This window comes from Cygnus olor, chromosome 28 (genome assembly GCF_009769625.2).
Source record: "Cygnus olor isolate bCygOlo1 chromosome 28, bCygOlo1.pri.v2, whole genome shotgun sequence".
NCBI classification, from domain to species: Eukaryota; Metazoa; Chordata; class Aves; order Anseriformes; family Anatidae; genus Cygnus; species Cygnus olor.
The window spans coordinates 1,763,484-1,774,467 of NC_049196.1; the positions used below are offsets into that span (position 1 = coordinate 1,763,484).

The following is a 10,984-nucleotide window of genomic DNA, read 5'->3' on the forward strand; positions in this document are numbered from 1 at the left end:
CCGAGATGGCGGCGGCTCGGCCGGGCCCGGTTCCCGAGGCCGTTTCCCGGGGCCGCTTCCCGGGACCCACCTGCGGGGGCGGAGCGGGGGCGGAGGGCGGCGGAGCGCGGCCGGGCCGCGGTGCCGATGTGGTGCGCGCCTCGCTCCTGCTGCCGCCGCCGCCGCCGCCGCCGCTGCCTCCCCCGCACGGCCGCCGGAACCGGAACCGCCGCCGCCGCCCACACACTTCCGGGCGCGCTCCCGTCCCCTCCCCTCCGTCCTCCTCCTCCTCCTCCTCCTCCTCCCGTCCCCTCCCCTCCCCTCCCCTCCCTCCCTCCCTCCTTCCTCCCGCTTCCGCTTCCGGCTCGGCGGGGCGGGGCGGGAGCGCGCACGCACGGCGCCGCCCCGCCCCTCCCTTCCCGCGGCCCGCCGACGGGTGGCGCTGGGGGACAAAAGAGGGCGGAAAGCGAAGCGGGCCCCTTCCTCCCCCCCCCCCCCCCCCCCGCTCAAAAAATTAAGGGTTTGGGGTCTCCCCTCCTCCAGCGCCTCCCCCCCCCCCACGCTCACAGACACCGCCCCCCCCCGTTTCCAACCGCCTTTATTGGGGTCCTGCCGAGCCCCGCTGCGTTTGGGGAGGGAAGGGGACAGAAATGGGGTGAAATAAAGCGAAAAAGGGGTAAAAGGGCTGCGCGTCCGCCTGTCCGTCCGCCTGTCCCGCCGTCCGTCTGGCCGTGGTCCTGCTGCTCAGGCCTGCGGCTGGGCCAGGCCGGCCCCCACCTCGCTGTAGATGGTTTTGAGGGGGGTGCGGGGCTGGGGGGGCTGCGGGGAGAGGCACGGGGTCGGGACGGGACCCCCCGTGGGGGCAGACCCGAGACAGCCCCGTGGGGACAGCCCCGGGGTCACCCCATAGGGACAACCCCAGGACCCCCCTGTGGGGACAGCCCTGGGACCCCCTATAGGGGACAGCACCGAGGTCCCTCCACGGAGACAGCAACGGGACACCCCTGTGGGGGCAGCCCTGGCCCTGGGGTCACCCCACAGGGACAGCCCCAGAACCCCCTGTAGGGACAGCATTGAGGACCCCCATAGGGATGGCCCTGGGACCCCCCCGTGGGGACAGCACACCAGGATCTCCCTGTGGGGACAGCATCAGGCTCCCCACATAGAGAGAGCCCTGGGACCCCCCCTGTGGGGACAGCGCCGGGGCCCCCTGTGGGGACAGCGCCGGGGCCCCCTGTAGAGACAGCCCCGGGACCCCCCCGTGGGGACAGCCCTGGGGTCCCTTGTGGGGACAGCACCAGGGTCCCCTCATGGGGACAGACAGCCCTGGAACCCCCCTGTAGGGACAGTGCAGGGACCCCCCCACGGGGACAGCCCTGAGGTTCCCCCCGTGAGGACAGCCCCAGGACCCCCCCCATAGCAGACAGCAGCAGGGTCACCACTTGGGGACAGCCCCGGGACCCCCCCGTGGGGCCGTCCCCGTCCCCAACCCCTGCCCGGTGGGGCCACGGGTGGCCTCCCCCGGCCTCACCTGCTCGTCCTCCTCGGCGGGGCTTCTCCTCAGGACCTGGGCGTACTGCGGCTCCTCCGCCACGCTGAGGGCAGCTGGGGAGAGACGAGCTGGGGAGGGCGACCGGGGGGGGGGGCTTGGAGCCACCCCGCCGTGGGGGCACAGGGACCCCCCAGCCCTGGGGACATCACACCCCGGGGCACACGGCTCCCCCCCGTGCCCCCCGTATCCCCTGGGGCCATGGGGACGCGGTGCCCGTGGCGGTGCCCACCTCCCTCCGCCGCCTTCCTCCTCCTCCTCCTCCTCCGCAGGCAGAACAGGATGGTCAGCGGTCCCACGACGGCGGCCAGCACCCCCAGGCAGATGTACCACCTCTGCCTGCCTGCCTCTGCGGGGACGAGGGGCGGTGGGTGGCCGGACGCCCCCCGCCACCCCGCCGTGGCAGGAGGGGACGCGGCAGGGCTTTACCGTGCTCGCACAGGGCCTTGACGTTGACGGAGCAGCTCTGCTCCTCGGCAGGGCTTCGAGCCACGCAGGTGTAGGTGGCATTGAGGGCGCTGGCGGGGATGGCCAGCTGCAGGGTCTGGCCGTCCAAGCTCTGTCCCCACGGCGTCCCCGAGGCGTCCCCGAGCTGCCAGGAGGCCTGAGCGGGGCTCCCGGGGGGCAGCGAGCACCGCAGGGTGACGTTGCAGCCCTGGGCGCTGCGGGAGTGGAGCTGGTGCTGGATCAGCGGCATCGGCACAGGCTCTGGCGGCGGTGCAAAGAAACCCTGCTGGGACCCAGCCCGCGTGGGGACACCCTGGGGACGCCAGCTGGGAGGGCCGGGCAGCCAAAGGGTGGGAGAGGGAAGTGCAGGTGGGGCACGGATCTGTCATAACACCAGGAAAATCCCCCCCCCCCCCCCCCCCCTCCCGGCAGATGCTCGGCAGTTTCTCTTCCCCTTTCCTGGGCGCCGATAACTCCCCGCACAAAAAGGCTTTGTCGCCTCTCCCCGCGGACTGGAAACCCCAGGGGCGGCGGCAGCGCTTCCCAGTACCCCCCCGCCACCCCCCCCAGCCCCGGTTCCAGCTGCTCACCGTAGACGGAGAGGTTGAAGGACGGGTCGTCCACTTCCACCGTGCTGTTGTATTTGATCTGCACCTCGTAGACCCCGCTGTCGCCCAGCTCCAGGCCCCCGATCCTCAGCGCCGTCGCGTTGAGCATCTCCAGCCGCTGCTTGAAGCGGTCGTGGGGGTCGGGGCGATGGAACCCCTCCGGGCCAAACTCCGCCACTTGAAATTTTTTACCGGCGCCAGCCCTGAAGTACCATTCGACCCTCTTCACGCTGCTGCTGTTGGGCAGCGCCGGGGACAGCAGCACCGAGCGCCCCCGGACCCCGCTCACCGGCTGCGGCTGGGTGCCTGCGGTGCCTGCCCGGGACAGCGGCGGTCAGGAAGAAGCGGAGCCCAAAACACCCTTAATCCTTCACCCCTCACCTCCAGCACCCTGCCAGCACCGCTGCGCTGATGCCAGCCACCCGCGGAGCCGCCTTGTCCCCGTGCCACCCCGTCCCCATCGCAGGGACGGCCGTGGCTGCCGGGGGGCTTCACCCCCCAGCCGCGGGGAGCAGCTTGGCCAGGAGCAGGGCACGCTCTGCCCGCTGCGGGGCTCGAGCCGGGGCAGGCTGGAGGTTCACCCTCCGTGAGATGCCCGCCGGCGACCCTCCGGAGCCGCGAGCAGAGTTTTGGGGTGCAGCCGGCTTTGCGGGCAGCGCCCTATTTCTAGCACGGCCGCGCCGCGCAGAGCTCCCGTGACGCCAGGAGGGGCGGGATGCGGCTTTGAGACGCGAAAAGCTGCGTGGAGGCGACCGTGCCGGCGGGGCCAGCTGCGTCCCCACATCACAGGACCCATCCTGCGCCGGCCGCTCGCTTCCTGTACCCCGCTCGGGGCCGGCCACGCGTTTCCCACCCGCTGCCGGTGCAGCCGCGCTCTGGCCGGGGCCGCTTTGGTTTTACAGAGAGGAAGGCGATGCTGCAGGGCTGGCATGCAGGCAGCAAAGCGGGGGCGCGGGGAGGGGGGGGCCCAGCCCCACGGTGCCCTCCCGGCTCCCCCCGTTTTGGAGACGCTGGTGCAGAGCGAGCCCGCGTCGCCGCGAGTCGCCCCCGGTGGCACCGAGCCGCCCGCTGGTATTTTGCCCCAAACAAAGGGCCGTGCCCCTGGCTTTACCCCAAACACAGCCTCGGCGTTTCCCAGCTTGATCCAGCCCTGGGAAGCTCCTACGTGGTGTCCGCTTGTCCCCATCCCCGTCCCCAAGCCCTCACCCCGTAGAGCTGGAGCCTTCTGGCTGGTGGTGGCCATGTCCTGCCCCCCCCCCCCCCCCCCCCCCCAGGTGCTCTGGGTGCCCCCCAGCCGGGGGCTGCGGTCCCGGCCCAGCCCCAGCGCTCTGCGTGGAGCAGCGCCTCTGCCTCCGAGCTGGGAGCTGAGCAAAGGGACCCCCGTGGGCCCCCGTGCGGGGACGGGCGGGCAGGGTCCGGCACAAAACCCCAACGGTTTGCAAGCCGAGCGCTAACACGGAGCAGGACGAGGAGCAAACTCTCTCACGCCCGGGTCCCGGCCCCGCCGGTGACAGCGGAGCTCTCCGGTGGTGATTTACGCCGGCAATAAATGGCGATGCCGTGCACGGCGCTGAGCCCTTCCCACGCTGCTTCCCATCGGCTGCGAGCACCGAACAGCACCGAGGGTGTCCCAGCCCGGGTTCCCCTGGGAGCAGCGCCCGGGACTCCTTCGCGGGGTCGAGCCCTGCTCTCACCCCACTATTTCCCCCATTTTCAAACCTGCACCAAAACCTCCAAAAGGGCTAGCACTCATTCTGCAACCCAGCCCCGAAGCCACGATTTCGCTGGGTTTCTGCAGCAGCAGCGAGTCGCTGCTGAGCTCGCCTCCCACTCCCGGCTCTCCCACCGCCACCACCTCCGGGCTCAGCACCGGGGGCCACCAGCAAGCGGGGCCTGGTGGCCGCCGCCTCCCCCGTGCCTACCTGCGGCGATGAGGAGCAGGGCCAGCAGCCGGGGCTCGAGGGGACGCCGTCGGCCGCGCGACCCCCCCATGTCTCCATCACCAGCTCGAGGCAGCGCTGACCTCAGCTGCGCAGGCGGCGGTCAGGACGCATGCAAATCTGCCCACAGGCAGCAGCGCACCTTCCCAGGGGAGTGGCAACCTGGGGACACCCTGGGGACAACGCTGAGCCCCGCTGCCAGAGCTGCCCCGCCGCCGCTCAGCTCCGCCGGGACCTCTCCAGCGCTCGAAGCCCTTTGGAGCCGCTGCCCAGCCCTCGCTCTCCTCCGGGTGCAATAAAGGAGGGCTGGAGCCCGGATGCCGCTGTTGGGTAAATAACGCCAGCTGGGCTGGCGGCGTGCGGGGACGGCCACCTGGCACGGGCTGGGGACGAGCGCCCGGCCCCTGTCACCTGGGGATTTGGGCGCAGGGCTCGGGGAGGAGGCTCCTCCGGGGGCTGGCTGCAAGGCACCACGAGCACGGGGAGCCGCCGCCGTCGAGAAGCTCTTGGCTGGCTGTGAGATGGGGGAAGAAGGTCGGCCCCTGGCTCGGGGATGCTGCCAGCGGGTCCAGGATGCTCCCGTCCCCTGCGCCGAGCCAGCGCTCCCACCCCGCCCAGCTGGCTCCCCGGGAGCGGTGTCGAAAAAACCTTCCCCGGAGCAAAACCGGGGCCGAGGGGAGGGAAGGAGAGCACGGCAGGGCCGGGCTCATCCCCGTGCCGGCGGCTGCAGAAGAGCAGTGCAGGGGCTGGGGCGGCGCAGAGCAGGAACCGCGCTCCCCGCTGCCGTTTTCTGCAGTTCCAAAAAGGGAAGCGAGAGGCGGCTGCGCCCCCCCTGCACCGTGCTCTTTTTTGGGGGCGCAGCCCCAAACCGGGGAGGTTTGCAGCACGGCCCCGGGATGATTTGACGGCCAGGGGTCCCCGCGTGGGCGCGCGCAGCCCCGTGCAGGCTCCCGGCGGCTCCCCGCTGCGCTCTCACCAAGATTTTATTATTTGCTGGTTTCACGAGGCTGGGAGATGGGGGCCGAGCACGGGGCCCCCGTGACAGAAGGTGCTGGACACACACGAGTGAGACACCCCCCCACCCCCCCACTTTTCGAGGCAGTGCACAGGCAACACGGAAACAGCGACGTGGGGAGGAAGAGTGGGCGCGGACCCACGCCGGCACCGGTGCCCCCGCGCCCCCCCCCGGGTTGCCACCGGGGGCTGCTCGGCCCCGGGAGGGGGGGACCAGGGCAGGGGCTCAGCTGGGGGCAGCGGGGGGGGGGGACGATTTGCCCCAGGTGGGCTCATCCCGGATCTGCAGTGGCTGGCACTGGGGTGCACCCAGCCCCCTGCAACCCCCAAAAAAAGGGTTTGGTTCCCCCCCCCCCCCTTTTTGCTAGGGCAGCCTGCTGTCTCAGCTTGAAGAAATGGGGCTGGGACCCCCCCATCCCCCCCAACCCCCCCAACCCCGGTCCCGAGGCATCAGAGCTGCACCCAGCCCGGTGCCGGAGGGGGGACCCCAGCCTCGCTGCCGCTCGTCTCCTTGTTCCCCGAGGGGCTGGGGGGGCTTCGGGCAGAGGGTTGGGCAAACCGGAGGTGGGTGGGAAAGCGGCCGGCCGGCTGGCACCCAGAGGTGGCGCCTCCCGTCCCCGGAGCCGAAACGGGGGCTGGAGAGGGGTCGGGTTTGGCACACAACGCACGTCACAGCCCTTGGGTTACGTCCCGATGCTCCAGCGCTGCTGGCGCCTGCGGGGACAAAGAGAGAGAGAGAAATCCTTCAGGCGGACTGAGGGCGCCGTGCCGCCCTGTCCGTCCGTCCGTGCTGCCGTCTGTCCATCCCTCTGTGCTGCCGTCTGTCCGTCCGCGCATCTCCCCTCCTCTCCCCCTTCCATCCGGCACGCACGGGTGCGGCAGCGGGACGGGGCCTGGCGCAGCATGCAGTGACAGGGCTGGGGGCACTGACAGGGCTGGGGGGGTCCCCACCTGGCCCCGGACCCCCCCCGGGGGCAGACAGGGCCACGGGCCACCCGCACCTGAGGGCCTATGTCACCTCCTCGGCCGCGTCCTCTGGCGCCCGGCGGATCTGCTCGCAGACGGTGGTGACCGGCGCTTTCTCCGGCGGGCTCGGGTCCGGGTTATTTTCGGGGGGACGGAGGCCCTGCGGCAGAAATGGGGGCTGCTGAGGGTCCTCCCCCCCCCCCCCCCCGCTGCCCTCCCAGCTCGTCCCCGGTAGGGGAATGATGCAGAGCTCACGGTGGCCCCGTGCCGCGGAGCCCCCCCCTGCACCCAGCAGCACCCAGCAGTGTCCTGCGTGGCTGGGACCCCACGAGATGGGGACCCCAACGTGGCCAGGCCCCTGGTGTGACCTGGAACCCGCTCTGATGGGGACCCCGAGGTGATGGGGACCCCCCCAGCATGCCCCCCCCCCCCGCTGGCAGCACCCAGCCCCAGTGCAGGGGGCTCCTCACCTGGTCATTACCTTCCGGGGGGCTCCGGCGCACGATCTCGGCGTACTGGGGGTCGGGGGGGCCCTCCTCGGCCGGCACCGCGGGGGTGGCAGCTGCAGGGGAGGGGGGCGGGGGTGTCAGGGGGGACCCCAAAAACGGCCCCCGAGCACGGCTCGGCCCCGAGCTGCCGCCGAGAGGGGCTCCACCGACCTGGGTCCGCCGACTTCTCGCTGTTCAGCCGCCAGCACCAGAAGGCGCCCCCCAGGCTCACGGCCAGCAGGATGAGGGTGAGGACGATGTACCCCGACTTGGAGAAGGTCGCCTGTCCCCCTGCGAGGGCAGAGAGAGGGGCTGAGCCGGGGGATGGCTGGAGACCTCCCCCCCCCCCCCCCCCAACAACCCCAGGCTGAGCCGGTGGCACCCAAGGGTGCTCAGGACCCCCCCCCCAGCCGGAGCAGCACAAGCACCCTCACCCCCGCTCCGGCAGATGGCCTGCAGGTCGAAGAGGACGACCTTCTGGTCGGCGGGGTTGCTGACGGTGCAGGTGTAGGTGGCGTTGGCGGTGCCGGGCTGCAGGGCCAGGCGCAGCGTGGTGCCGTCCGGGGACAGCTGCGAGCGGTCGGTGCCCAGGTCCCGCCGCCCGTTGTCCCTCCTCCAGGTGACGTTGACGGCGCCTTTGCCGGCGCCCTGGCACTGCAGGGTCAGGTTGCACCACTCCACGGTGCTGGCCAGGAGCTGGCTGCGGGTCCGGGGGCTCGGCACCGACTCTGTGCCCGAGGGGAGGACAGGGTCAGCCCGGCGCGGCGCCGCTCGGCCACCTCCCGCCGCCCCACGCTGTGGAACAGGGCACGGCCACCACCACAGATGCGGCCACCCCGCAAAGGACCCCACGGTGGGGAGCACGGAGGGTCGAGCAAGGCAGCGCGGAAGGTCGGGGTCTACCCTAAATCACCTCGTCGCTCTGCGCCGCATTCCCCCCGTCTTTCGAGCCTGCACTGGGAGGTTTGTGTCGCGTCCCCGAAGCCCGGCCCCATTTTGCATCGCTCACCGTAGACGGAGAGGTTGAAGGACTGGTCCTCCACCAGCGCCGGGTGCAGTTTGATCCGCGCCCCGTAGACCCCGCTGTCGCCCAGCTCCAGGCCCCCGATCCTCAGCGCCGTCGCGTTGAGCATCTCCAGCCGCTGCTTGAAGCGGTCGTGGGGGTCGGGGCGCTCGAACCCCCCCGGGCCAAACTCCGCCACCTGAATCGTGGCCCCGGCGCCGGCCGAAAAGCTCCACTCGATCTCCTTCACCCTGCTGCCGGGGGGCAGCGCCGGGGACAGCAGCACCGAGCCCCCCAGGACGCCGATCACCTGCTGGGGCTGCGCCCGGACTCGGCCGAAGAGGAGCTCTGGGGACAAGGCAGAACGTCACCCGGCTGCGCGGGGACAACGCGGGGACGGGCAGCAGGACCCCCCCCCGGGGGACGGGTCCCCTCCCGGTGCCGCCGTCCGGGCTGGAAGAGGAGGAAGCATCTCCCGGCCCCGGCGCAGACGCCTCGTCTCCTCTGAACCCGTTGCGGATGTCCCTGTCCGGGCTGGGGACACGGGAACGTGGCCCGGGAGCACGCCGAGGCTGCTGCTAGCGGCGGGGAGGGGAGGGCGCCGGGGTCGGTTTCCAAAAAAAAGCCTCTACGTGTTCGGATGCCGGTGCCGCATCTGAACGGCGCGCTCTAGGGCGCTGCGGCCGGGCGCTCACCAGAACAACGCTCCAACAGACTCTGCGAGGAGTTCCCCGCCAGCATCTGCAAAACCTCATTTTCCGCCTTAAAACGCGCCTCTGCCAAGATGCCTACGAAAAACCAACAAGGGGTTAGGGCGGGGGGGGGGGGGGTTGAGAGCGGCGGGGCCGGGCCGGGCTGGGTTTCCCCTCGCTCCAGAGGCGCGGGGTGCTCGGGGGCTCGCACGAGGTCCCGCACCCCGCTGCCACGTGCCTGGGAGCGCGGGGACGTCGCCGGAGGTGTGGGGGGGGGGGGACGGGACCGTGGGGGCCCGGGAGGGATGGAGCCACCTGGGCGATGCGGGGCGGCGGGCGGGGACGTCGCTCGGAGCCTACGCCGCGAGTTTTTGGCAGCACCGCCAGCTCTCCGCGCGAAAGCACGCTCGGCACCAGCTCCCTCTCTGCTGGCGGCGCCCGCCTACCCGCAAGCTGTCTCCTCCACCGCCCCCGGCCCTGCCAGGGGGAGGAAGGGGCCGAGGAAAGGGAAGGGGGGGTGGGCAGCATCTTGTCGAAGCCCCTCTGCCACCTGTCCCTGTCCCACGCAGGGACCGGGATGCTCAGCGGTGGGCTTGGGGCGAGCGGCTTTGCCCCGTCCAGGATGGGACCCGGGGCGCAACGTCCCCGGTGTCCCCTCCTCTCCCCCCGCCCCGCCGCCAGAAGCAGATGTGCCAGAATATTAAAGCAGATTAAACGCAGACATCCCAGCGTTTGCTTTTTATAAAGCCCGAGCTGCCTCCCTGCTCTGCTGGGAAGGAACGCTCCCCATCATCCCCGCGGCGGTGCCGCTCCGATCCCGTTTATCGGGGCCTTTTTTGGGCTCCTCCACCCGAGCCTGACACCGGGCCGAGCCCCGCTCCCTCCCACGCTGCTCCCCCGGGGGCACTCCCAAGTTTTTGGGGCCCCGGCTGCGGGAAGGGTCTGGCACGCGAGGCCGGTGCCCAGCTGCCGGGCAGATGCTGAGCCCCGGGGGCAGGAGGGACGAGCCGCAGCCCCCAGCGAGTGCAGGGAGGGGGGAGCAGGGAGGGATGGAGGAAAATCGGGTGGGAGAAGCGGGTGGGTACCGAGCCCAAGCACGCCACGTCCCGGGCTGGTCCCTCCTATCCTATTAACGGCCCCGGGGGAGGGCAGAGCTGGGGGCCCCGAGGTGCTCGAAGCTCCCCGGCGCGGGGACGTCCGGCTCCGTCCAGCTCCGATCTCAGATCCCAAAGGTCTCCGAAGGTGATTTCAACCCGGGCTTTATCCCACTCCGGCTCATCGCCCCCACACACGCCCGAAGCAAAGGATTCGGATCGAGGCGGGGGGCTGGCAAACCCCGAGGCACCACGCCGGCCTCCTTTCCAGCCCGCTGGCTGTATTTTTGCCCGCAGCACGCGCCAAGTGCCGGCGCCAGCAGCCCCCGTCTGCCGGCCGCACGCTCCCGAAGCCAATTAAGCGTTAGGAGGATAAAACCTCGCCGCTAATCCGCCCGGACTATTAGATGCTTTCTGTCGGAATCGAGGGTTTTATGGGAATTATTAAACGTGTGGCTTAGCACGCCGGGAATTAAGGGGATTCCTCTCTCCCGTTTTACGTAAGAGCCTCGCCGCTCTCTCGGGCACAGCCCCGGGGGGCTCCGTGGGGCGAGCTGCCCCTGCCGGGGGCTGCAGCGGGGGGCTGCCCGGTGTCCCCCCCCCCCCCCCCGGTTACGAAACCTCTCCTTCGAGCATCACGCGCGCTTGCGTGGCCGCTTGGACCCGTGTGGCCAAGGGCTCGGCGGCGGAGGGCCGGGCGGCACCGGCGGCGGCGCTGCCCACCCCGGGCGGCCCCGGCCATGCGGGACGAGGGCTCGGCGCCCGTGCACTCACCTGGCGCGAGGCCGAGCAGCGCCAGCAGCAGCGCGGGCAGCCGGGCTCCGCTCGTGGCCAAGTCCCCCTCCATTCCTGCTCTGTGCCGCTCCGTGGGCAGAGTCAGCGGTGGCGGCGGAGACGGGGAGGAGCAAAGCCGCCTCTCTCCGCCGCTACCCGGAGGAAGGCGAGCATCGCATCGCGCCGGGGCACCGCGTGCCTCTTAACGAGCTCGCCGTAAACGGGCAGGGACGCGGCACGCGCACGGCCCAGGGTCGGGGGGCACGGCCGGGACCCCCCCCCCCCAAGCTCTCGGCATCCACGGGTGGTGGCATCCGGAGCATCCCTGCCCTCGGTCCCCGCCACCCAGGGACAGCTCCCCGAGGTCCGAATTGTTTCCCCGGGGGAGGCAGCACGGCAGCAAGGGGGGAGGCGCATCCCAAACCCCACT

The 10,984-nt window shown here is 71.4% G+C and overlaps 2 protein-coding genes across 5 annotated transcripts; both read right to left on the minus strand.

Moving 5' to 3' along the window:
• Positions 1-561: 561 nt before the first annotated feature.
• LOC121060854 (SLAM family member 8-like) lies at positions 562-5,229 on the minus strand. Of its 2 annotated transcripts, none has more exons than XM_040539014.1 (6): positions 4,506-5,229; positions 2,566-2,898; positions 1,958-2,236; positions 1,761-1,877; positions 1,511-1,599; positions 562-798 (listed from the first exon to the last, which is right to left on the minus strand). In XM_040539014.1, exons 1-6 carry the CDS (start codon positions 4,573-4,575, stop codon positions 724-726), a joined length of 963 nt encoding a protein of 320 aa, XP_040394948.1. In that variant the 5' UTR covers positions 4,576-5,229; the 3' UTR covers positions 562-723. The 2 variants fall into 2 exon arrangements, with proteins under 2 accessions (XP_040394948.1, XP_040394949.1); XM_040539015.1 differs by having other exon boundaries at positions 1,511-1,584; positions 4,506-5,226.
• A 660-nt stretch (positions 5,230-5,889) lies between these two features.
• On the minus strand, positions 5,890-10,707 carry LOC121060855 (SLAM family member 8-like). Of its 3 annotated transcripts, none has more exons than XR_005814939.1 (7): positions 10,555-10,707; positions 8,001-8,342; positions 7,426-7,719; positions 7,163-7,282; positions 6,985-7,065; positions 6,539-6,663; positions 5,890-6,251 (listed from the first exon to the last, which is right to left on the minus strand). XR_005814939.1 is itself a non-coding variant. In XM_040539016.1 (7 exons), the coding sequence occupies exons 1-7, from the start codon at positions 10,625-10,627 to the stop codon at positions 6,207-6,209; spliced, it is 1,074 nt and encodes a 357-aa protein (XP_040394950.1). In that variant the 5' UTR covers positions 10,628-10,707; the 3' UTR covers positions 5,890-6,206. The 3 variants fall into 3 exon arrangements, 2 of the variants coding, with proteins under 2 accessions (XP_040394950.1, XP_040394951.1); XM_040539016.1 differs by having other exon boundaries at positions 6,556-6,663; positions 6,974-7,065; XM_040539017.1 differs by having other exon boundaries at positions 6,974-7,065; positions 10,555-10,705.
• Between the last annotated feature and the right edge of the window lie 277 nt (positions 10,708-10,984).

Coding starts and splice junctions, on each gene's coding strand:
- LOC121060854 (XM_040539014.1), bottom strand. CDS start 4,575: ATGGGGGGGTCGCGCGGCCGACGGCGTCCCCTCGAGCCCCGGCTGCTG. Junction 2,237..2,565: donor CTTCAACCTCTCCGTCTACG/GTGAGCAGCTGG, acceptor CACCGCCGCCAG/AGCCTGTGCCGATGCCGCTG. Junction 1,878..1,957: donor CAAGGCCCTGTGCGAGCACG/GTAAAGCCCTGC, acceptor TCGTCCCCGCAG/AGGCAGGCAGGCAGAGGTGG.
- LOC121060855 (XM_040539016.1), bottom strand. CDS start 10,627: ATGGAGGGGGACTTGGCCACGAGCGGAGCCCGGCTGCCCGCGCTGCTG. Junction 7,720..8,000: donor CTTCAACCTCTCCGTCTACG/GTGAGCGATGCA, acceptor CCTCGGGCACAG/AGTCGGTGCCGAGCCCCCGG. Junction 6,664..6,973: donor CCCCGGAAGGTAATGACCAG/GTGAGGAGCCCC, acceptor TTTCTGCCGCAG/GGCCTCCGTCCCCCCGAAAA.